Source organism: Myodes glareolus, chromosome 15 (assembly GCF_982192425.1).
Source record: "Myodes glareolus chromosome 15, mMyoGla1.1, whole genome shotgun sequence".
NCBI lineage: Eukaryota > Metazoa > Chordata > Mammalia > Rodentia > Cricetidae > Myodes > Myodes glareolus.
Genome location: NC_142040.1, coordinates 40,163,506 through 40,186,426, shown reverse-complemented (window position 1 = coordinate 40,186,426; position 22,921 = coordinate 40,163,506). Strand labels below are relative to the sequence as shown.

Here is a 22,921-nt window from a genome sequence, read left to right as displayed (position 1 = left end):
CTGGACCCCAAGATCCCATCACCCTGAAGTCTGTGAGTCTAAATGACAGAGTCAATTCCAACCCCTACCCCCATGCCAGAACAACATACCCAAATATATTAACTGTGATTCATTACCTGTTTCCTGGAAAATTTCATTAGCTTTACTCTTGGGAAACTGGAACTTTGAATATAACCGTGCTTTGGTGGCTCGAGGAGAACGAATTCACAGTCAAGATTCTCAAAATACTTGCTTGGAATTCTGAGGTGGTCTGATAGAAGTGCTTTGGAACCCCCTTCCTGAACCGTGAGATTCTGTACCTCCAGGGGGATCCACTTAGGGATGATATCCAAACACATTTCTACCCTCCTTACGAAGTGGGAGTCCCGGCTCTCATCTAGGGTAAACTGATCCTTTTGTTGGCCGGGAGCTGTCTGTACATAAAGGACATTGCCATCATCAATATCCTGCCAAGTGAAGCTCAGAGCGGACTTCCCGTTTGTACCCATGCTGCCATCTTCTGCGGTAGATTTTTGGAGGTGTCCATGCATCGGTGGAGTCCTGACTACGAATATTGTCTCCGGAGGGATCTCGTCTTCAGTCCCAGCCTTGTTCACAAACACAGCACAAGAAGAAAAGCACATGAAGAACCAGAAGAGCCAAGGCTGTCAATGAACCAAACGGTTTCACGTTGACAAGTGGCCTAAGTTACAATCAGCGTTATTACACAGCTGAAGACCAGGTCTGACCTGGGGCCATGATGATCGTGCAGCATTTGGAATCTCAGTCCTGGTCACAAACAAACGAATGAATGGATGGTCAACAGCACTTGTGTAACTATGAAGCATTTGCACACAGCAGAAAAACACCCTGCATATTCTAAAAGTTAAAGCAAAAGAATTAAATGTTACAAGGGGAGGGCTGGAGACTTGCCTAGCATCCAGCACGTGCAAAGCCATGGATTGGCTCCCCAGCACCGTGGTGGGGTAAGTATGAAGAGAAGGAAGCAAGGATGGTCTCAGGAAGAAGAGTTACATCACTAAAACTGCACAGCTGTAGAGGAAAAAGGCCTTTTCCCTGTTTAGTCCTACATTCTCTAGCTCAGCATTTCCTGTGCATTTTCATTTTATGGATTCAGCAAAGTCCATTTAGAAACTGTCTTTGCAACAGATTAAGTCACAAGAAGGAGCATGCCCCCTCGTGGTGAGATGTATTAACTCTCTAAGTTTGAAAAAAAAATGTGAAACACTAGTTAGTGCCTTCTCTTCCCTTGGTCAAGTTTCATTATTTCCCAACCTGATTCTAGCTCCCGCTCATCTCTGATATTACGGGTTACTCTTGGGAAGCTGGCCTGCATCCCGAAGGCAGAGTTGGAATGGCTTGCATGTTTGGTCAACTGTTAAGAACACAGCTTTCCCACCCTATAGGAGATGACCCTAAAAACAACAGTCAGGCCAAACTGATCCATAGGGCTGTGCCTACTAGAAGTTTCCAAGTAAGAGGATGAGGAAACTTCGTGGCTCTGCTCTCACCCTGGTACAGCTCCACTGGTCCAGATCAGTTTTATCCATTAGTTTAGGGAAACTAAACAGGACCACATCCAGAAATAAAGAAAGAGACTATGCAATGGTGCCCTAAGCTGTTTGGGGAATCCCTTTTATGTCTGTTAAATTACTTCTTCCTCCCATCATAGATTAACCCATATCAAATGAAACGTTGTTAGTACAGCTGTTAACAACAAACAAAAATGAAAAGCTCCTCATTTGTCACAATACATACTTCCCTCCCTTAGTCCTAGGTTCACACTACACTAAGCATGGGCACACACATGAACGTGTATATAAACACAGCTTTAAAATAAGATTGAACATTGTGCAGATTTTACTTCCAAGTGAGGGGAAATTGGTAGAATCAAATTCCATACCTCCTAACTTTTCATCTCAGTGGCACATAGTATGCAAATTAAAGGTACATACACCCACCCAGTGGTGGTGGCGCACGCCTTTAATCCCAGCACTCAGGAGGCAGGAGCAGGCAGATCTCTGTGAGTTCGAGGCCAGCCTGGTCTACAAGAGCTAGTTCCAGGACAGGCTCCAAAGCTACAGAGAAACCCTATCTCAAAAAAAAAAAAAAGTTGTGCATACACATACATTAGAGCTACTCCCAGTACCGTGAAACACATACATGCATATACACATACACACACATACATACACACACACACACACACACACACACAGAGAGAGAGAGAGAGAGAGAGAGGGAGGGGAGTATTTTCAGAAGCAAACAAACAGATTATTAGTCCCCTCAAGTCTAAGCCAATAAAAACACCCAGTGTTTTGGGTGGCACCTACCTGGAGCTTTCCACTGCTCAGTTTCACTGCTTTTCCTTCTTCCACTGCAAGGCTGCCGCCGTGCAGAAACTGAGTGTAATGTGGGTGGCCCTCCAAGGACACTTGGACACAAACGCTCACATCTAAATAGGCACCTTTAACTTTTGCTGTCAAGTTAAATGTATCAAGGTTCTCATCACCATTATGCCTATAAATCACGTGTCCCTGCTTCAGGTCATATTGGGAAAATGAGTGCAACTCAGAATTGTTGACCAGGATTCTGCCATGTTTGGGCGGTTGCGAGATGTGGAATTCAAACTCATGGTCTGTTCTGACATCTTGGTTCGTGGTGACGCTCAGGTTGGCTGTTGTGATGCAGCTGTCTCTCCCTCTGGACACAAGCAGCCCTGTGTTGTTGACTATGTGGACATAGGCCTCTGACACACTGACCTCGAAAAGGGATGACGTGTAGTGGACACCATCTGTCACGAACAGCAGGAATCGGGCAGAGTCTGGACCGTGGTGCCTGAAGAGCACACGCCGTTCCTGGAGGTCCTCTTGCCGGAACTGGTACAGCCTTTGAGACGTCTCATCGGCTTTCACCAGATCTCCATTTGGTATGCCACGCCGAGTGTAGAGCAGCTGCCCATCATCAAAATCTATGTCAGGGTCATGGAAGCAGAGGTCTGCTAATGTCAGTAGGCGCTGGCTACCCCGCACAACGTGAAAGACCTTATCCACCATACGCACGGGCTTCTCATCATTCTTCAGCTCAACAGAAACACTGACTTTGATTTCTGTGGACACGTGTTCCGAGTCAAGATTTCTGACTCCTCCCTGTTGGCCCAGATCTATGGCAGAGGCCAGCACAACGAATTCATCACACTGGGTCTCAGAGTCATCATGAACATACATCAGCCTTCCACTCACTATGTCTTCCTCTGTGAACCCACTGACGCCACTGTCACTTCCCAGAGAAGCGGAAGAGCTGACCAATTTCAGTTCCCCATGCTGAGGACTCTTGGTGACTTCATAATGGAAGACATGATTGACCAATGTTTGAACAAACAGTTCTGATTTTGAGATTAATGTCCATTCTCCTTCTTTTACAAATAATCCGGTGTTTATCAAAATAATAGGTGTCTTATCTGCTTTAAGGTTTATCCTGAAAGTATAATCTTTTGTTTCTATGTGTTTTACAATAACTGAAAAAGTAAAAGTGTCTTGTGAGTCTTCCCTGGACCTCCCCTGAGGTTCATAGCTTACCTTAGAGTCTGTAATATTTTTCTGACTGAAAATTGAACTTCTTCGAAGAACTTCATTGCCAAGGAGCAAGCTTCCTTTCTTGGGTGGGATCAGTAACTTGAAATATAGTTCCCCCTCAGCTACTTCCATGCTCTCTGTTCCAGCCTGCAGATGGCCAGAGCCCAATACTTTCTTGCTTGCATTGCTCATCTCTAGAGGAACATTTTTCAGAAGTGTCAATTTCAGCCACTGAACAGTCACAGGAAACAGGAGTTCCTTGCTTACTCTTCCTTCTACATTAGCTTTAAATTTAAAGTGATCTGTCATGTTTTCTCGCTGCAGTTCTTTGAATGAACTATAGTATCGGATCCGACTCTGGTCAATGGAATGCTGAGAAAAGGTACTAACTTGTTTCCATTCTCCGTTGGCTCCCCGGCGCTGAATTTGGCCAAACTGAGGCGGACGAGTGACATCATAGCGGGTGTCCATCTCATGTGGTTCGCCGTTCACCTTCACCGACAAGTCACTATGCGAGATCAGAACCGTACCACCCTGTGGCACCACCACACCAGTCCTAACTACCACCTCAAAGTCCCAAGGGACAGCCATGACCCGTAACACCACAGTGTTGCTAACCAGCTCACCGTCAGTCGCTCTCAGAACAATCCGAGAGTTTCGATGACCCTTGTGCACGTAGAAAATGTTGCCAGCTTGTAAATCCATCTGTGTAAAACTATGGATGGCTTTCCCAGGGTCGTCAGCACTTTCTAAAAACCCAGCATCCACGTTGAGGTCGCTAAGAACCGAAAGCCTGAGATGTTCCGAGTCAGTGTCAGGGTCTGATACCTGTACCACATTGGGGGTCAGCTGTTTCTTAGAGTTCTCCAAGAGAAGCAATTGTCCTTCTGGGAGCTCAAGTAATGGGGGATCGTTCACTGGAATGACTACAATATTAAGAACATGCGGAATGGGATCCTGCAGCTGGGACGGCATTGCCTTCTCGCTGTTAGAAAAAACCGAAAATGTAAAGGAATCTGCAGGCTCTTCCGAGCCATCGTGGACATACCACACTTTCCCATGCGTCAGATCTAATGTAGTAAAAGTCCTCTCCATTTCTGGCGCATGCCGAACATCTATTTGAAGGAAACCATGAGCTGGCATGTCCTGTATTTTAAATAGTATCTGAGAATGGTCGATACCCAGATCCGGAAAGTCCACATTCACTTTTATATGCTTTTGTCCCAGTAAGGCCCGTCCACCTTCTTGAACTTCCAACTGAGTCAAAAACAAAAAACCGCCACTTCCGTTTTCCCGAAGAGAGCTGGCACTGGGAAGCACGGTGGAAGGGGCTGGCTCTGGCTGAGGCAGGTCTTGCGCTGCTCTCGCGGGAGGATCTGGATCGTGGACGCGCTCACCTGTGCACCCAACAGAAATGTCTTTGGAAACAACCGCATCCCTTAAAGCTCTCTTGTCCAAGTTTGCTTCCAAGGCTCTCAGGCATCCTTTCAGAGAGATGCCTCGAGCAGATTTCCCAGGCACAGACACAAGTTCTAACCCCCGCAGTGTTTCCCACATCCGGTGACTCAGGCCTCCTACGAACAGGGGGCCTTCAGATACAAACGCTTGGTTTTGCAGAGGCAGCGCGGCCCTTACCCCTCGTTCGTCTACCCTGAGGTCCAGATGCCTCCTCGTGACTCTGAGTTGAACAACATGCCACTTGTTGTCACTAACCAAGCGGGGCGATGAAAGCTGAGTTTTTGTTTCTCCCTTTCCCACGCGAGCCTTCAGGAGGCCCTCGTGCATTTCCAAGGCAACAAAATCTCTTCCTCTACCTGACTGAAAGAAAAGCAAGGCTTGTTGGGTTCCAGTTTGCACAGCAAATCTCAGTGTCCCTTCCCCCTGTACCCTCCATTCTGGAAAGGCGACATAGGACCTAGAACTGAAAAAGCTAATAGCTTCATTCTTCCCAGCAAAAAACTCATCGTTACATCCCAGCGACACCTCATGAACCTTCTTGAAGCCAGGGTAAGACCTAAGGGAAGTAAGGACCTCCCTCTGGTTAAACACCACACCCTCTATGCATCCTCGGAAGTTGGGGGTCTTTCTGTCCAGGTAAGGGACTCCGAGTTCCCCTCGACCTCCTACATAGACTCCATGGTGAAATGTGAAGTTCTGCATCCCTCCATCCCTCTGGCCAGTTGTCTCATACTGCTTGTCAATAACCAAGAGAACCTTATCCTTGCCATAGTACAATTCCACCGAATGCCACACCAAATTGTCCACACGAACTCTTTGCTCAGAAAGGAGAAGCTGTTCACCGGTACCCAAGTTTATTTTCACCTAAGAGAGACAAGAGCCATAATTAATGAACCTCACCAAGCTGTTCATCTCACAGTGTTTTATTGGGGGCATGGGGTTGCTATGGATGGACCCCACTAAAACTCACAGTGAGACCTAAATCCTGAACTCAGCAGTGCTGAGAGCTGCTGAGGCCTCAAAGAAGTGATTAGGTTGTAAAGAGGGGTTAATGCACTGTGGGGTCTCTCAGGGAAATGGACTGGTGGCCCAAGAAGGGGTAGAGGTGTTACAAAGCAGGTTTGCCTCTTGCTTCTTCCCTTCCACCATGACGCCTTCACCAGAAACCAAGCAGACTCTCCCATCATCCTCCTACACACCCCAAAACGGATCTACTGTCTATTTCCCTTATGAATTACCTAAACTACCCCGCCTCTGGTATTTTATTTTTGCAAGAGAAAGAAAGGAGAAAGAGAGGGAAAGGGAGGGAGGGAAGAAGAGAGGGAGAGAGGGGAGGAAGGGGAAGAGAGTGAGAATGGATTGGCATGAAAACCTCCTGTAGTTATGGATTACATACTGAAGTGGAAAAGTTCAGAGCCAGAATATTTAAGATACACTGGAAAAATCTGAGACAATCCCACCCTCGCTAAATGGTATATCACTTTATTCTAATGAGAAATGGTTTGTTCTATTCTTCTGCGGCTTTGTGTTCTCCAGTAACTGGATTCTTACTTATTTTAAAGATTAAAATAAATACCTGTAATAGTCCCGACCGAAGCTCTATTAGGCAATAGTCGATTTTCCCAGCTGCAAGAAAAAGTAAGCCTTGTGGCTTGCTGGTTTGAAATCTCAACTGAAGCGACAGCCCAGAGGAGACGTCCGTGATGCTGAGCCCCACGTAGCTTTCGCCATAAAAGGATGCTTCAGGGAAGGAGAACCCAGGTCAGTAAACTTCCTGTACAACAGCTATGCTTCATAGTCTCTTCCTCGTCATGGGCTGACCCTGCTGAAGAACGCGGCCTTGCCAAAGGCCACCCCTGCTGTCTAGGGTGACCCACAGACCCAGAATGACGTATCAAGACACAGCATTCGCATTCTCTTCCCTCACTCAGGGCAGACTTAAAGGGTCCCTCTTCATTAGAACCAACCAAAGGAGCAGCCAAGGCTTTTGCTAGCGCCGAAGAGCAACTTGAATTCTTCATCTAAGTCTGCTCCCTTGCCTTCTGCCAAGGTTGATTCCAAGCTCCCCCTAATAAAATTCTTGCATGTCAAGTTCCATCTCAGATTTAGCTTCCCATTGAACCTAACTGGCACTAAAGTAGTCTTAAAAAGTAAACTCTGGAAGGGACTCCATGCCGAACCACTCTCGTCTGAAAGGACAATCAGGATGATATGTAGGGCCCAGGAAACCCTGGCGATGATGTTAATGTTTCATTGGTTATGACCTGGGATGGCACAGCAGTGGCAGAGTTCATGCTAGTCCAGCTGTGAAATGCTAAGCAGTAAAAAGTAGAGGGCAAATAGATGAGGAAAATGAAACTGGGTACCGATTCACACACTTGGAGTTTTACAGAGAGACAGCCTGAGAGAGGGGAGCGTTAATCATGACCTTTGTCCTCATGTCCCACAGTAGGAGGACACAGGACTCATACCAACACACCAGTCATCAGAGTAACCAAGCTCAAAACATCTCAACTAAACAAGCTCACTCTGACAAGGCGAACACTCTGGTGAGATAAAAGCAGAACGCTGCCGTGTGAAACCGGAAATCTGCATTGATGCCACCAAGCATCTTGAGTCCCAGACCCTTTTGAGTCCTCTGCATCAGCAGATGTGGGTTTTTCTCTTTTCAAAGCCAGCACCTCAGAGTCTGTAGAAACCTCTCTCTGCAGGATACCACGGGACTTCTGAAGACAGACACCATTGCTCCTGCGAGCAACTAGATCCAAAAGCAAAGGGCAAGTCACAATCCAACATTTCAGGGATCGTGGCTGGCTGGCTATGGGACAGATAAAACAGACGCAAAGAAGGTGTCCATGTGATTGCCTAGGATGCCTCTTGGCAATCAATAAATGGCGGTGGTCAGGAAGGCATGAGGCAAAGGCTCAAAGGTGTAAGTTGTAACAGCAGGTGGCCACTGAAGCAAGAAGAGGTGTTAGTAGGGGTAAGAACCTACAGTGAATCAGCAGAGAAAGGAAAATTAGCACTTGGGTATGGTTCCCTGACTCTACATGACAGAGTTAATCCAAGTAATGTGTGGGGTAGCCCATGGCAGACTCTGAAACAGGCGCTTTGATAAAGGACTTTGGACTCTGGTTGATATTGGAAAACAACCTCAGCATCTTCAGAACTTTCGAGTCTAGTTGAGACTGAGGTGACATCACAGACTAAACACTTTCTTTCCAAATAGCCTCCTTCTCTTTCCTGTTCTTTACCCAGAGGTTAATGCAAAAACACTTTGTAATCAAGTTCGAGCATGTTTATCTCCAACCAGGTTCCACTGTGGGGGGAACCTAACCTGGGACCTCCCCTCCTGAGATCTCTTCCCTCCTCCCCTCTTTGGTCCTAAGGCACTCTGAGTTTCTTTACCCTATCTTTAACTGTGACCCAGTGAATTTGGAATTCTTGCATTTATCCTCTGCAATATTCCATGAGTTTCCCAAGGCAGAGACTGTATCATTTATATCTTTGTCTCTCTGGTCCCTGACATGGTTCCTAGTACACAGTGGATATAGTAACTTCTGTTGGTTCCCCTTGTGATAGGCTTCACAGACCCATCCTTCTGTTGAATTACCTTGTACAAAAACTCTAGGAAACCACACCAGCTAACCCAGAAGGCTAGCCAATGACTGATTAGGACAGAAGTCAGTGTTAGTTACCATTCATGCTCTAGAGTCTGCTGCAGGATCAAGCTGAGACTATATCCACCGATACACGTCTCTGCTTGGTGACTCCATCCCTCTATTGCTTCCCTCACTTTTTCCTTCTCCCATGGGAGAAATTACTCAGATTCCTCCTAGCTCAGGCTCTTTGGCTAAGGAATCTAACTTGAAATATATGTAGAATAAGCACGTATTTATTTAACCAGATTACACTGGTGTAGTGGACCCTTCATTCTATAGTTGTGCAAAATTGGATCTTGCTTAGGAATTTTGGAAAAGGCATTGGTTGGTTAGAGCTAGGGCAAAAAGTCTAGGTGCTCTTCTGTTCTTATTTGTTTGTCTCTATTACCAAAACACTAAGTTTATACAAAAGTGAATATGGCCTTGGCAGAGTTCTTCAGATACCATAAGCACTCCCTATATCTGTTAGAATGGTCACAAAAGTGGGGAGAGGGAGAGAAAAGACATCTGGAAACTCAAAATCTCTCATGCTCTGAGCCCTGCCCCTCTCAGGCCCTCCCATATGTCTAAAGGGACACTATCACCTAAAGTTTACAATCACACTTTTCAGAGAAAAGTTGATCCACTTCCAAAGTGTCAAGAAGACAGTCTCAGTGTACAAGATGACCATACAGATGTGCTGAGCAGCCTTATAAAATGGACATCCACCATAAATGTTGAATGCAACATATGGATATTACTTGATAAATACTACTGTTTGTTATCTGGGTTAGTTAGGGTCAATTGGAGTCAACGATTTAATCCTTTGTAGAATTCTGTTGAAGATTTCTATGAATTATCCCTTATTTCTTCCCTATGTGATGCTTTCTGTACTAGTCAACAAACAGAGCAAAGTCCTTTCTTTGTTAGGGACACTCAATCACACAGTTAGACAGACACCACACACATACACAGACACACACAGAGACGGACACACAGGAACAGACAGATATACACCGGGGAAGGAGGGTGCAGGGACCAATCTACAAGACAGCTTTCAGGAATGCATGGTTTCAGACTCAGGCAGCAGACAGACAGGACAGAAGACACAGGGAGACTGACGTACAGAATTCAAATCTGGGCTCACTCTTGGTTAAATTTCCAAGGGAAAGCGTTCTGATTTCTTTCCTAAATGTGACACTGACACATTGTAGGTTTGAGTTTATTAACTTCAGAAGTTAAGCAAATTCATTGAAACTTAACAAGATGCCACTGAACATCATGGGTCATTACAGAAATCAAAGAGAAATTCAAAAAAGTATAAATAAAAACAATCTACCAAAACTTATGGGACACATGGGGCACAGAAAAGGCAGAGGAAGTGTGTTTCAAAATAAATGAAAGATTTTAAATATGCAACCTAATGATACATCTGAAGAACCTAGGAGCAAATCAAACCCCAGGTAAGCCAAAGGAACGAAGTATCAAATATCCAAGAAGAAATTAACAAGACAGAGTCTAGAAATGGATTAAAGATCAGTTAAGCAAAAGAGTTTTTTAAGATAAACAAAACCAATAAAATAAAACACCTAGAAATTAATTTATCTAAGGAAATAAAAGGAAAATTAGAAAGAAATCGAAGACACACACAGAAAAGGAAGGCATCTCATGTTCATGATTGGAATAAATCATATAATTAAGCCATTATATTCTATCCTATGTTATTTACAGATTCAAGGCAATCTCTACCAAAATACCAATAATATTCTTCACAGAGTATCCTAAATTTTATATTAAGCACCAAAGACCCCAAATAGTTTAAAAAAAAAAAGTCTGAAGCATCACAATACCTGATTTCAAAGCATACTGCAGTGCCATGGTAACCAAACATCATGGCACAGGAATACAAGCAGACATAAAGACCAGTGGGAATAGCAGGCGTTCCAGAAACAAGTCGATTCTCAATAAAGGCATCAAAAACATACACTGAGACAGCACTGGAAAAACTGGATGACGGAACTTGACCCCATCTCTCGCCTTTGTACAAAAATCAGCTCAGAATTACCCAAGTCCTAAACATAAGACCTGAAAAGTGTCAAATTACTAGAAGAAAATAAAGTAGAAAATACCTAAAATATCTCATTATGAAGATAGCAAGGACTCTAAAATCGCATAACAAACAGCAAAGGTTGTGTTTCCTCAGAATAAAAACCTCCTGCACAGCAAACGGAACAACTGACACAGAAGGGACAACTTGAAGGATGAGAGAAGATGTTGCCAACTACTCACCTGACAAGGGACTGGTATCCAAACACACAGGAGCTCAGACTCTCAAGAGCAAATTCTTACTAATGATATGAACAAACACTTCTCAAAAGAAGAAAGACAAATGGCCAAGAGACGCGTGAAAAATGTTTGATGTAATTAGTGACTCAGAAAATTCAGTTCAAAGTGAGGACATCATCTTACCCCAATTAGAATGACTACTATTGAAACAGTAACAAATGCTGCTAAGTATATGCAGAAGTAAAGGAATGTCTGTGCGCTGTTAAGAAATGGAAATTAGGATAATCAATATAGCAATTCCTCAAAATAGTTAATAGATCTACCATAGAACCCAGCCTTCCCATTCTGAGAAAATATCCGAGGGATGGGAGGAGAGCAAGGGATGAATTACATACACATCCATGTTTCCTGCAGAGCTAGTCACAGCAGCTAGGAAAAATCAGCAGCAGGCAAATGGATAAATAAAATTAGATAAACTGTGGATGAGTGATACCATGGTACATTAATGTTGGACAGACAGAGATAATATTTAGATATATAATGCAGTATTAGTCAGCCATAAAATTAACTACAGCAAAATGGGTAGAAGCAGGGAACATTAGGTTAGTGAAATATGCAAACATGTTCTCTCTTATATGTAGAAATTTTCTTTTTCTTTTTCTTTCCTTTCTTTTTTTTTTCATCCTTAATGTAAGAAAGAGATAACTAGGAGCTGAGAAGGAGGATAAAAGGGGCTGGAATTGATCAGTATACACTTTACTTAAACATAACTGATAAAAATACATTAAGAAAGTCAATCGATGTCGATCAATATATTAATAAGTAAACTCAATACTGGAGCTAAAGTCATTAAGGTAAAGCAAGCAATCACTAACCTCCCAGCCAGCTGAGTTTATTCTCCTGAGTGCCCCCACCACTTCCCAATTTCTGACAGGCCTGGAGACTGTATTGTTAAGTGTTCAAAGCCAGGAAATGTTTTCGAAATCATAAGATCCACTGCTGAGATGAGTAAATAGCATTCGTAAACAATATCCTTATATTTTCCCACGGTTCACCTCTCTGGCACTAGTCAATTCCAGTTCCGGCTGGCAGCCAGAAAAATTCCATCGCCTCCAGAGAAAAAACAAGGAAGTGGGTTTAAAACTTCTGGCTGGACAGTCTGAAGCCACTGATGCCCTCAGTTACCTCCAGGTTGACCCCATCCTCTCAGCTCCAATACACGGCTCAGAATAACAATAAGAATAAACAGGAAAGCAAGTGCAAGTTCCTGGAGGGAAAGGGAATCTGAGCTCTGGAGAAGGTGAGGACGTGATTGTAGTATCTAATTAGGTTGACCAGAAAGTCGAAGACACCGTGTGCTGTCCTGTGCGTTGAGATATGGGGTAAAATGCACAATGCCAACTGTGTTTGGTAAGAAGGTAACTAAACCACAGTACTCCTGGAGGCAAATATTTATATTTGTCTGTGATTTCTCCCGTGGGACAATTTTTAGTCTTCATATTTACCTCACAATTGATTCTAACTTGTTTTTCCAAAGTCTTCCTAGTTTTTTGTTGGATTTTGGTTTTCGTGTTTGTTTTGTTTTGGGTTTGGGTTTGACTTACTATTTACTGAGTGCTTAGCATGTGCCAAGTATCATCAAGAGCAGATGGTAAAGGCTTCATCTAACAGCTGGCTGCCTATCAGAGTAAAAAGATTCCCAGAAAGAAGAGGGCCCTGAAGTGGTGGAGTTGGTAGGATGGGAGCTGCTTTGGGTGAGCTAGGGGATAAGGGAGGGAGGGATGGAGCAATCAGAGCAAAGTGTGTCTTTCCCGGGTCCAAGGATTTTCTGTGGTACTGAAGACTCAAAGGTAAACACGAGAGACTGTCACTGCCTTGCTTTCCTGTAGCTGTGATGAAAATACCCTGAGAAAAGCAACCTAAAGGAGAAGGGGAGATAATTTTTCTTACAGTTCTAGATAGATACATTCCATACTGGCAAGAAAGACATGGCAGTGAGCAAGGACACCATGGCGGCAGGAGCAGGAAGCTAGCTGGTCACACTACATCCCCACTCAGAACGCAGAGAGTGAAAATGAGGCCAGAAAGCCTCAAGGCCTGTCCCACGTGACACACTCCACCCAGTGAGGCTCCCCCTCCTATAGTGTCCATGACTTTCCCAAACAGCATCACCAGTGGGGGATCAAGTGTTTGAACATATGAGCCTGTGAGGAGAGGTGGGGCATCTCACATTCAAACCACTACAGCTAATCAAGCAATCACAGTTTTTATTAATTAGACCACAGTTGACTCACTCAGTCTGGCTAAAGGACATCGGGGGGGGGGGGGGGGTTCCGGTTCCAGGCAAGATAGAACAGGAGGAGGAACAGAGGGAGAAAACAAAGAAAATTGACAGCGCAAAGCATTGAAGGTCCTGTCTGGCTCAGTACATGATGAACAGGACAGGAAACTAACCAGGATTCCCTCAGTAATGGCAAATGAACAGGACAGGTACAGTTGAGACTTGCAGCTGCCTTCTCCATATGGAGGGCCTTCTCTCACCATGTAAAGTACTTTTACAACAAGAGTGACTGGCTGCTCCTTTAATGGCCTTTACAAATCTCTACTTTAAAAAAAAAAAAATCTGTGTTAGTGGTTGTTATCTGGCCCCAAGAACATGTCACCCCAAATGGAATGTTAAGGTCTGGACATCAAAACCTACTCATTCAGATCAGCGCCTAACTCTCAATGCACAGAACTATGTCCAGCGCACGTTAGACTACTTAATAAATGACTGCCTGGAAATCAGGACTCTGTCAAAAGGGCATCAGAAAGGAATCGATAGGGAAATACACAATCAGACTGTAACTCAGAAGGTGACAGTACTGAAACAGGGCTCGAAGGGGGTGCCAAGAAAGGGATGAGAAGTGAGCGAGCCCCAGAGATGGTGAAGGAGTGGTATCATTGCAGGAGGGAGAAGGGAGATGCCAGAAGGCAATCCTAATCAACTCCAGATTTGGAGTTTGCTTGTAACTTCCTGGGGTGGCAATCTGGGATGAGAAGACTCTGTGCTTTGAGCTGTTGATGCGCATGCAAGCGTGGAGAGCAAATGGATGACTTCCCAGCTTGGCAAGCAGAAGGTTGCTCACTGGTGGGCCTGGTAAGAAGGTTCTGGGAACAATGGAGAGCATTAGGTAGCTTTCAGTTACAGAGACATGAGTTCTACCTTTTGGAGAAAAGGATCTGGTGGCTCTAGGAGATAAATTAATTTAAAAAGTATTTAGAAAAATACTCCAGTTCTATTAGATATCATGGAAATTATAATTAATTTTCTATAATTTTAGTATCTTTTAATGTTATATCCTGTCTTTTAGCATACTGCTGTGCTTAGAAATGAGTTCCATAAGCATCATGGGTACAGAAATTTGTCTTTAAAGTTTCTGCCCAAAATTTCAATCTCCAATTGAGACTGGGAGGGAGAAAAACCAAAAAAACCACGTTCCCTAGCATCGTACAAAATCCTAAGGCAAAGTTCTAAGAAGAGCCCTGCACTGGAAAAAAAAATGTCACACTCATGAAGAAAAAAAAAAAAAGACAACTTACAAGCAAGAAATAACTTAGCAGAAACATGCTAAGCTCCCTAGGCAACCTCTGGGCAGACTAACACAAACTCTGTTCCATTCAATTTAAATCCGAGTAGGAAATCAATGAACTAAAATCTGCTCTGTGCTGCCCGGCAGGAGGTTTACTATTTGTCCAGTGAGCTGTGAAGGGCAGGTCTGGCACCAGGCCCTTGTGATAAATGTGCAGCTGATGTTGGACGAAGACAGAAAGCAGCAGGCAGTAGGTTCCAGGCACACTAAAACATCTTCGGTTTCCAGGGTGATCTAGGTCAAGCCATTTCCAGCCCTCTGGCCCTTTGCAAACCATAACCCACTAGGCTCTCAACTCTCCAATCCACCCAAATACTAGCCTTCATGCAACTGCTTTTGGCTAGGTCCTCGGGCTACCAAGTCAAAACCAGCAGTTCCTCCACCTTTGCCTCCTCTCAATGAAGGATTCCCGTGTCTGGCACTACTCTGGGAGCTGCGGTTCCTGCAGTCTCTGATGCAAACAGTCTCTGCTGAATAAGAATAAGTGAGTGAAGTAGTCCTGATGCTGCCTGCCCTAGGTGAGTCACCAGCTTCCTTCCCTCTGCAGTACCACAGAGCCTGTATTCAGCCATCCACACTCTGCATATGGTTATCTGCTGCCCGGCTTCCACCTCAGACATGCATTGTCCCTGCTGGACCCAGGCATCCTCCCTATAGTGACAGTGCCTAAGAGCTGTGGTTGGCAACTCGTCCAGCCCCTCCCTCCTCTCCCAAGGCACCTGCCTTCTAATGCCCTTGCAGGAATTCTATGACCTTTATCTGTTTCTTGTGCACCCATGGTCAGGCGGTAGGTGTTTCCACTGTGAGGAGCCAGCACCTTGTGCCATGCACCACCTGCTTTCACACCAGCTGCTAAAAGAATCTGAATCTGTGCACCAGTTTTGAGACACCAGTCGGAAAAGGACTGCCAGGATATTTACTGCAGAGTCGAAAGAATATATGAGGAGTGTGAGGTAGTTGCCGTTTAAAAACCAAAACAATAATGACAACAAAAAAGAACTTTGTTCATTTCAACGTGGTTGAAATTCTGTCTCCATTGGCATGTGAAATGGCCATCTTCCTCTTGGTGCACAAGCCTTCCAAGGGCAAAAAGGGAACTCTACAGTATGGGAAGTGGACTGGTGCTCCTCTCCTCTCCTGGAATTCACTTACACCACATGCAGGCTTGCCTGATTAGCTAGGTTCAACAATTACATTATCTCACTGCAAGCAAATACATCCTCAAAACAAACAAAAAAGGCCAAATGTGCCTCGGTTTGGATGTGGTCTGCATCTCAACTGTAAGAGTTGGGAGCCTTGTCTCTACTATGCCAAAAGAGGTAACGGAACCTCTTTAAAAGGTGGTAACTAGTGGAAGATCATCAGGTCACATAAGGCATCATTCACAGGAGAGATTGGGGCAGTTTTCAGGGAACCTTTGCCAGCTCTCTGGAAAGAAGTGTTCTAAAATGCCAGACAAGCCCCACCCTGGACATTCTCTGGCTTCCCCTCGCCCTTATTCGGGCTCCCGCCACAAAATCATCTGCCAAGGTTCCTTCACCAGAGCCAGCACTGAAGTCAGGAGCTAAAGAAACCTCTTTTCTTTACAACAAATCCAGCCTTGGGTGATTTTGCATAACAGAATAACTAATACAAGATGTTTTAAAAATTCTCCCAAACAACTCATGGGTAAAGATACATTAAAAACAATGAAAAGAGCAGCAATGAGGAGCAACAGGTCAGTCTGGCACTTTCTGGAACAAGTGCCCACTCAGCCTTGTTGGGATTCAGAAGCAACATCTGATAAGAAAGTAGTCAAAATTCGAAATACTGAAAATAAAACAAAAACAAGCCACTGATAATATGCACTTAGTTGCAATGTACAATCTCTTCTTATCTTCCAGTGTGGTCAATGGGCAATAGTATGATTCACAAATAGAATGCATAAGGCATCGGCACTAAAAGTACTTTTACTGGACAATTTTCACTGACAGACAAAGGTGGCTTCTGCTGTGCTGACTTGCCAAGCTGACCTATCCATCACCCTGTACCCTTCAAGACTAAGAACATAGCCCTCTTTGGGTAATTCAGTTGTTCAAGGAAGCACCCTGACTTATTCAAGGAGACAAGGTGGGAAATGAATTCAAATTACACATGTGGCAACTCAGGAAAATATTCTCAGGACTGGAGGAATGGCTCGGCAGTTTACAAGCAAGAACTGATCTTCCAGAAGACCAGGGTTCAATTCCCAGAATCCACACAGTGCCACAGAACCATCTAGAACTCCAGTTCCAGGGTATCCAATCCCCTCTTCTGGTTTCTTCCAACACCAGGCACATGTGTAGGGAAACAGACATATATGAAGGTAAAATACCCATAGCTACATCCATGCATGTCTGTAAGAACTTGGATCTGACTGGGGAGGGAAGGGAAGGAAGAAATACAAACAGAACGACACACAGAAAGAACGCTGGGGTCAGATCGTCTGACCTAGAAGCTCAATGTATTTATTATATAGGGTTGAACAGAGAGAGAGAGAGTTATTATTACTACATACAGATAAACAAGGAAGCCGGGTTTGTGGTACCCATCTGGATCAAGGAGACAAGATCAACTAATCTCAGGAGCAGTCTCTGTAGGCCAAAACTGGGGGATGTGGTGGAGCTGCAGTGAGTGAACATTTTCTACACATACTATCAACATCCATACATGGACCAGTGGAAGGCTTTGCCTGTCTTGTGTGAATCTGAGGCTCTAGGGTCCTGGACATGGTGGAGTTCAGGGCCTCCTCTTCTCCCTACAACCCATATATCAAAAAATAAAAGAATAATAATAAAACACTCTTCCAACCATCACAAAGTAGATTTGGGCAAGGTTTAGGCCTATAATACTTGTCATGCTGTGGGGGCCATGGATGAAGAACACACATGTTAAAGTCCCTGCTGTGGAATTCTTTAGTCAACGAAGAAGTTGCACACCTAACCTAAAGGACTATCAACCTATTGTCTCCTAGCCACGTTAATTGCATGGAAGAGGAGGAAGGGGGAATAATGAATATGGAAGGCTGAAAATGAGTGTTTATTGAGCATTTTTAGTCTGCTAAGCCATTGTTTGGTTGAGCCTCTCTGAGGACATTATTATTACAGTGAGGCAAAGGCAAGACTCAGAGAAGCAACCGTGCAGAGTAACTGAGAATGGAAGAAAGCCCTTGGGTTTGCAGCCCACACCCAGCAGACTGCCAAGCCAGGAGCTTCTCGTTGCTCCCACACTGTGACTGGTACCCTGTCTGATACCATCTGGGTCTGTCAAAGGCCATTCGCTGCCCTTTGGAGACTCCCTCCTCTTTGACTTACACCTGTCCCTTCAGTCACAGTTACTGCAGTTTCAGACCTCCGGTCCTTTGCCACACCCACCAGAAGGGAACAGAAAGGAACCAGAAGGGGCAGGAAAGCCTGCAGAAATAAGAAGGAAGGCCATGAAGGTGTGCAGCTTTTCTAAGCAGCCTTCTCACTACCTGAACAAAGAGGAGGGTGAGGCGCCTTCCAGAACCTAGATGGCCCCTGGAGCGTCACTCTAAAATGATATTATCACGCAACAATCGCCTGCAGCAATGCTGTTTGGCCGCCCTGAAAATGAATTTAAGACTTCAGAATCTTATAGAAAATACTACAGACATGCAATGCTTGTGATTTAGAATTTCTGGAAGACTTTTGTTGTATTGAAGGGGAGAAGGCTCAGGAAATAGGGAGTAATCATGCAAGTTTAAAGAACCACGTGGTTAGTAATCTGGAAGGTAGGCAAAACGCCACGGAAAAAGAAAACACTAAGTATTTGGGCTCAGAAAAGCTAAGGCCCTCTAAGGTGGGACTAAAGGGACAAGGAGCCAGGGGGTCAAATATCCTAAATGAACTGAAGAGTCCCCAACGCCTCGCAGGTCACGTGAGACCAAATAGCTCCTGGGCCGAACTAAAAAAGGACTAGCCAGGGCCGCCCCCCGGAGTCGGCCATTCCGCTGGTCAGATGGCCGACCTTAAAACTCCCGGAGTTCGTGGCGAGGAGGTGGGGAGCAGGCCCGGGCTGGGAGTTGCAAGTGGTCGACCGCGGCGAAGCTTGTGCGCAGGGCCACTCTGCGTCTTCCCCCTACAGCCAGCTCAGAGACACGGGGCCTGAGTGCGCCTGGGGTCCGGAGGGCCGCTCGCCCCGCTCGCCCCGCTCGCCCAGCCGCCTCCCCGGCCCGCGCCCCAACCCCGCCGCCCACCCGCTCCGCACAGCGCAGCTTGGTCTGGCCCGCCCCGGGTGGGGAAGGGAAGTTGGGGCGCGTACCTCCAAGCGCCCCGCGCGGCCCGCAGAGCTCCAGGCAAGCGGCGAGCAGCACGAGGCGGCAGACCCCGGGCCGCCCCATCCCGCCGAGCCGTCCCGGGGCCGCGCCGAGCTCTACCTGCGCAGGCCACTGCCCGCCGCGCGCCCCGGAGCCTGGCGAGGGGCGGTGTCCCCAGCCGCGGAGCCCGACGGGGCGGGGCACTTCTGCTACCTGCAGCTGCTGCCCGGGGTCAGCGCGGGTGGGCGGCCCGGGTGAAATCAGAGGGGGCTAGAGTGTGGGCTCCAAGGCCATGCAGGCGACAGAGGGGACAGGGAGGCGGTGGCCCCTTCCCTGGTTGCAGATCTGGAGTTCGGTGTCCTGACTGGAGGAGAGAGAGAGCTCTGAGCAACAGGCTGGGGGAGAAATGGCAGGGCAGGACCTAAGTTGGCCTTGAAACAACCGGTTTCTCTGACCACAGAATATCTCAGAAGGACAAGTGGCTCGTTTTTCTCGGCCTTAATAAAGCCAACCATCTGTGTAGACGTTTGTGACTATGTGTTGGATGAACGGGAATGGCAGGAGAGAAGGTAGCCTAGACATTTCTTTGCAAATGTGAGCCTTAGTTTTGTTTCTTTTCAAGCTTGGTCCCTAAGTTTAATTTTTGAATTTTTGCAGCAACTACCTGTCAGAATAATTAAGGTGTAAGATTTGATATGTGGCCCCCGTCATTTCCTACCTTGGGAGCCATGCTTAAAAGCCACAGTGGAAAGAAGCTCTATACAAGTAGCGCCCCTTTGACCAGAAGATTTCAGGGCTCTGCAGAACCAGCTTCTCTGGGCTACAGTTTGCCACGCTGGGGGTTGTCAAAACGCCAGTTCTCCGACTGCCAGGACAGTCAATGTTAGTCCTGCTTTGTTCCTAATAAAACCAACGATGACTTCATTTCCCTTTCGTTCCTGTTTTTAATCCTATCATAAAGTGCTTTTTAAGCATCTAATCACAGTTTGACCTTTTCTGCAGCAGAAAGTCTGTGAGGCCACTGTTCCACTTCTAAGAAAATCTGCTTTGTCTACCCAGCAGTCTTCAGTGATCCTGGGAGCCCCGCCTTCCTTTAAGACAGCAGTATTCTACTGCCTGCCCCACCCACCATGTGTGGGAAATAAGAGTTGGCACCCACATCTAAGACCACGCCTCTGTCACGTGATTGCTTGGGGTGGGTGCTCATGGCCTGAATAGGGCAGTCATTGCTCATCTGAAGAGTTCTACTGGAAGCATGGATGAAGAGGGCCTGCAACTCACCGGAGGGGAGGTAGAGACGCTATGCATAGCTTTGATCTCGGACTTTTCAAATAAGCTAATGCGCAAAAAGGAGACAAGACATAGAAAAGGTTTGTTGCTCTTTGCCTGGCATTGGGATCTACCATCTCCATTCATCCCTGCAACCAGCTGCACCATAATCCTTTCTGGGTTGATTTTGCATAAACCGTTCAAGTCCCCTTTTAGCTGAATCTGACTGGTGTTAGGCTCCAAGCTTATAATCTAAAGCACCCTGTCAACTAGAGCCCAAACACAACAGACATTGATAACTTAAAGAAGGGAAGACTGATTTGGCTCTTGACTTCAGAGGTTCCAGCCCGTTGTCAGTTGGTTCTACTGATTTTAGGCCTGAGGTACAGCGGAAACAATGGCAGAAGGGCAAGGCCAAAGAAAGCTGTTCTGTTCACAGCAGGCAGGAAACAGAAAGCACAAGAGAACTGTCTGAGGATAAAGTACACCTTCAAAGACACTCCCACTAACCTACTTCCTTCAACTAGGCCCACTTTCTAAGAACCCATTCATCTATGAATGGATCAGTGGAGTAATCTCTTAAGATCCAATGTAAATAGCACAGCCGGCTGTGTTCTAAGCCTTCAACACATGAGTCTTCGGGGAGCTGGAGTAGGATGCAGTGGGAAATGCTTGATATACAAACCATGTTAGCAAGACATTTGTAAGCCCTGAGACTAACACCAGACATCTAACTGGCTTCCTGGGCAGGGTGCCTCTCTGTATTCATCCACATCCAGGTCCTTTGTGTCTTCTCTCGCAAACAAATGTGCACTTTGTCAGTGTTATGAAATGGTAACCAACACAATAAGCAACTAAACCAGGATCCAGCCAAAAAGAATTAGAATTTCTCAGTCTTGTGCAAACCTGCTATCTTTACCACTCTGGCTTCCCACCATTATAGAAGAGTGCCACACAAATACAAACACAAAGACCTTTGTTTCTTTCTTCTTAAGATCACACCAAATCTCTAATCCTCACTGTTCTAGCTCTCTGAATGAAAATGCCCCCCATAGGGAGGGACACTATTAGGAGGTGTGACCTTGTTGGAGGAGGTGTGTCACTGGGGAAGCCCAGCCAAGGTCCGGTGGCTCACTCTTCTTTACCGTTGCCTGAGGATCTAGGTGTAGAACTCCCAACCCTCTCCAGCACCATTCCTGCCTGCACCCCGCCATGCTTCTTGCCATGAGGGTAATGAGCTAAATCTCTGAACTGTCCACGATGAAATGTTTTCTTTTATAAGAGTTGCCATGGTCATGGCGTCTCCTCAAAGCAATAGAACCCTAACTAAGACACATTTTAGATGTCGCCTTCAGAAATTGAGTCGATATTAGCCCAGATTCTTTCTGGCCAAAGCACTGGAGGTAGAATTTATGAACAGGTCTAGCCCAGCTGCAGGATCAGTTCAGCTCAGGATCTCTCCGCAGGTATACAGAATATCTGGGCAAACTTATGATAGATATCTAAGTCAGCCTAAAAGCACAAACAGCCAACCAAAAAGGCCTCAACAGTCACCATGTCTTCCAGAAGGGCTTCTGTTCATTGGTCATCTCTAAGAACAAAGTTTGCTATCTGGAAAGGCCTACTACAAATGCTAGCTAACTGGGATTGGTGTAGGACCTGGGAAAAGTCACTTACAAGTCCTATTTGTCTCTTCGTGTAAACCAAAGATGATATAAGGTTTAAAATATGGCTCTGCAGACTCATGATTAAGTGTTGAATGTCATGTGTGGTTCATAGTGAGATTTCACCAGACACTCCTATCCCTGGGAGTACAACCAGGGCCAGAGGGCTCCTCTGTCAACCTCCAAAGCATCCTTGGTCTTAACTTTAGGACAGGGAGCTATTTTATTTTGCTTCTATAGGCTTAGCTTATACCCAACTGAAGTCTAATCCTGTTACCTTGCTAGTGGTTTGCAGCATATACCAACCACCCACAAGTACTGATTTTCTTGATGCTGAATATCTGTGAACCAAGTGGAGTGGGGGAGCCATAGCTCTGGTCCCAGAAGGGTGACAAGTCACCACACCAGCTTAGTTTCTCCCCTAAAAGATGAAAGGAATTGATTAGATAAATTCCCTTCAGGCTCAACATGTTATGATACTAATTAGGTATCCCTGGCATTGGGACCACTGCACCCTGTAAAGGAAGCCCTGCTAATGAGCACATTGGGAAACATGAAATACTTGGATTTCTTTACACAAGCCAAGAAAGTGACTGCTAATAAAGCCAGAGCTTTTAATTTAGAGAAAATGTCTAAAGTGTCAGAGAGAGAAGATAGGATTATCTCCCTGTAGAATGTCCCTTGTTCCTCTTTTTAAAAATGGCTTTTAATTCATCGTGTGTATCATTCCCAGATGAAATGTGGTCTCCAGCCAATTTGGATAGCTCTGAAATGAGAAAAATTGAAATGTTCACAGTTTTTATGAGAAATCCATTGCTTATGGTGGCTTTAAGTCTGTTTCTTTACAATGTCTACTCAAGAAGTCAACCCACGTAAAAGTCACATTCCTTTATGGAGTCATTCTAACCCATGGCAGCTACAAGCTACATGAGCACCCTGACCCGCTCTACAGAGAGCATCTCAAGACAACTGCTTTGAGTAGAAAAAAATAAATCTTTTTCCAATAGGAATATGCCAATGCTTCCTGTTTTCCAGGACCTGTGGGAAGGTAAATACTTTGTAGGAGATTCTATTCTAACAGAGACCCACAACTAATAAT

The 22,921-nt window shown here is 45.4% G+C and overlaps 1 protein-coding gene and 1 long non-coding RNA gene across 2 annotated transcripts in view; one reads left to right on the top strand and one right to left on the bottom strand.

Annotated features, from left to right (window-relative positions):
• LOC125406086 (chondroitin sulfate proteoglycan 4-like) overlaps positions 1 to 19,022 on the bottom strand; it is a 61,647-nt gene extending 42,625 nt beyond the window's left edge. Inside the window, exons 1-4 of the mRNA XM_085676706.2 lie at positions 18,895 to 19,022; positions 6,610 to 6,773; positions 2,334 to 5,897; positions 117 to 587 (exon numbers count right to left, since the gene is read on the bottom strand). Of these exons, the coding sequence (XP_085532832.2) occupies positions 117 to 587; positions 2,334 to 5,897; positions 6,610 to 6,773; positions 18,895 to 18,973 (4,278 nt within the window). The 5' untranslated portion in view covers positions 18,974 to 19,022. The remainder of the gene's footprint in view (positions 1 to 116; positions 588 to 2,333; positions 5,898 to 6,609; positions 6,774 to 18,894) is intronic.
• A 133-nt stretch (positions 19,023 to 19,155) lies between these two features.
• LOC146891588 (uncharacterized) lies at positions 19,156 to 19,813 on the top strand. The gene is made up of 2 exons (XR_014997050.2): positions 19,156 to 19,458; positions 19,547 to 19,813. It is a non-coding gene; the product is annotated as an uncharacterized LOC146891588 (long non-coding RNA).
• The last annotated feature ends 3,108 nt before the right edge of the window (positions 19,814 to 22,921 follow it).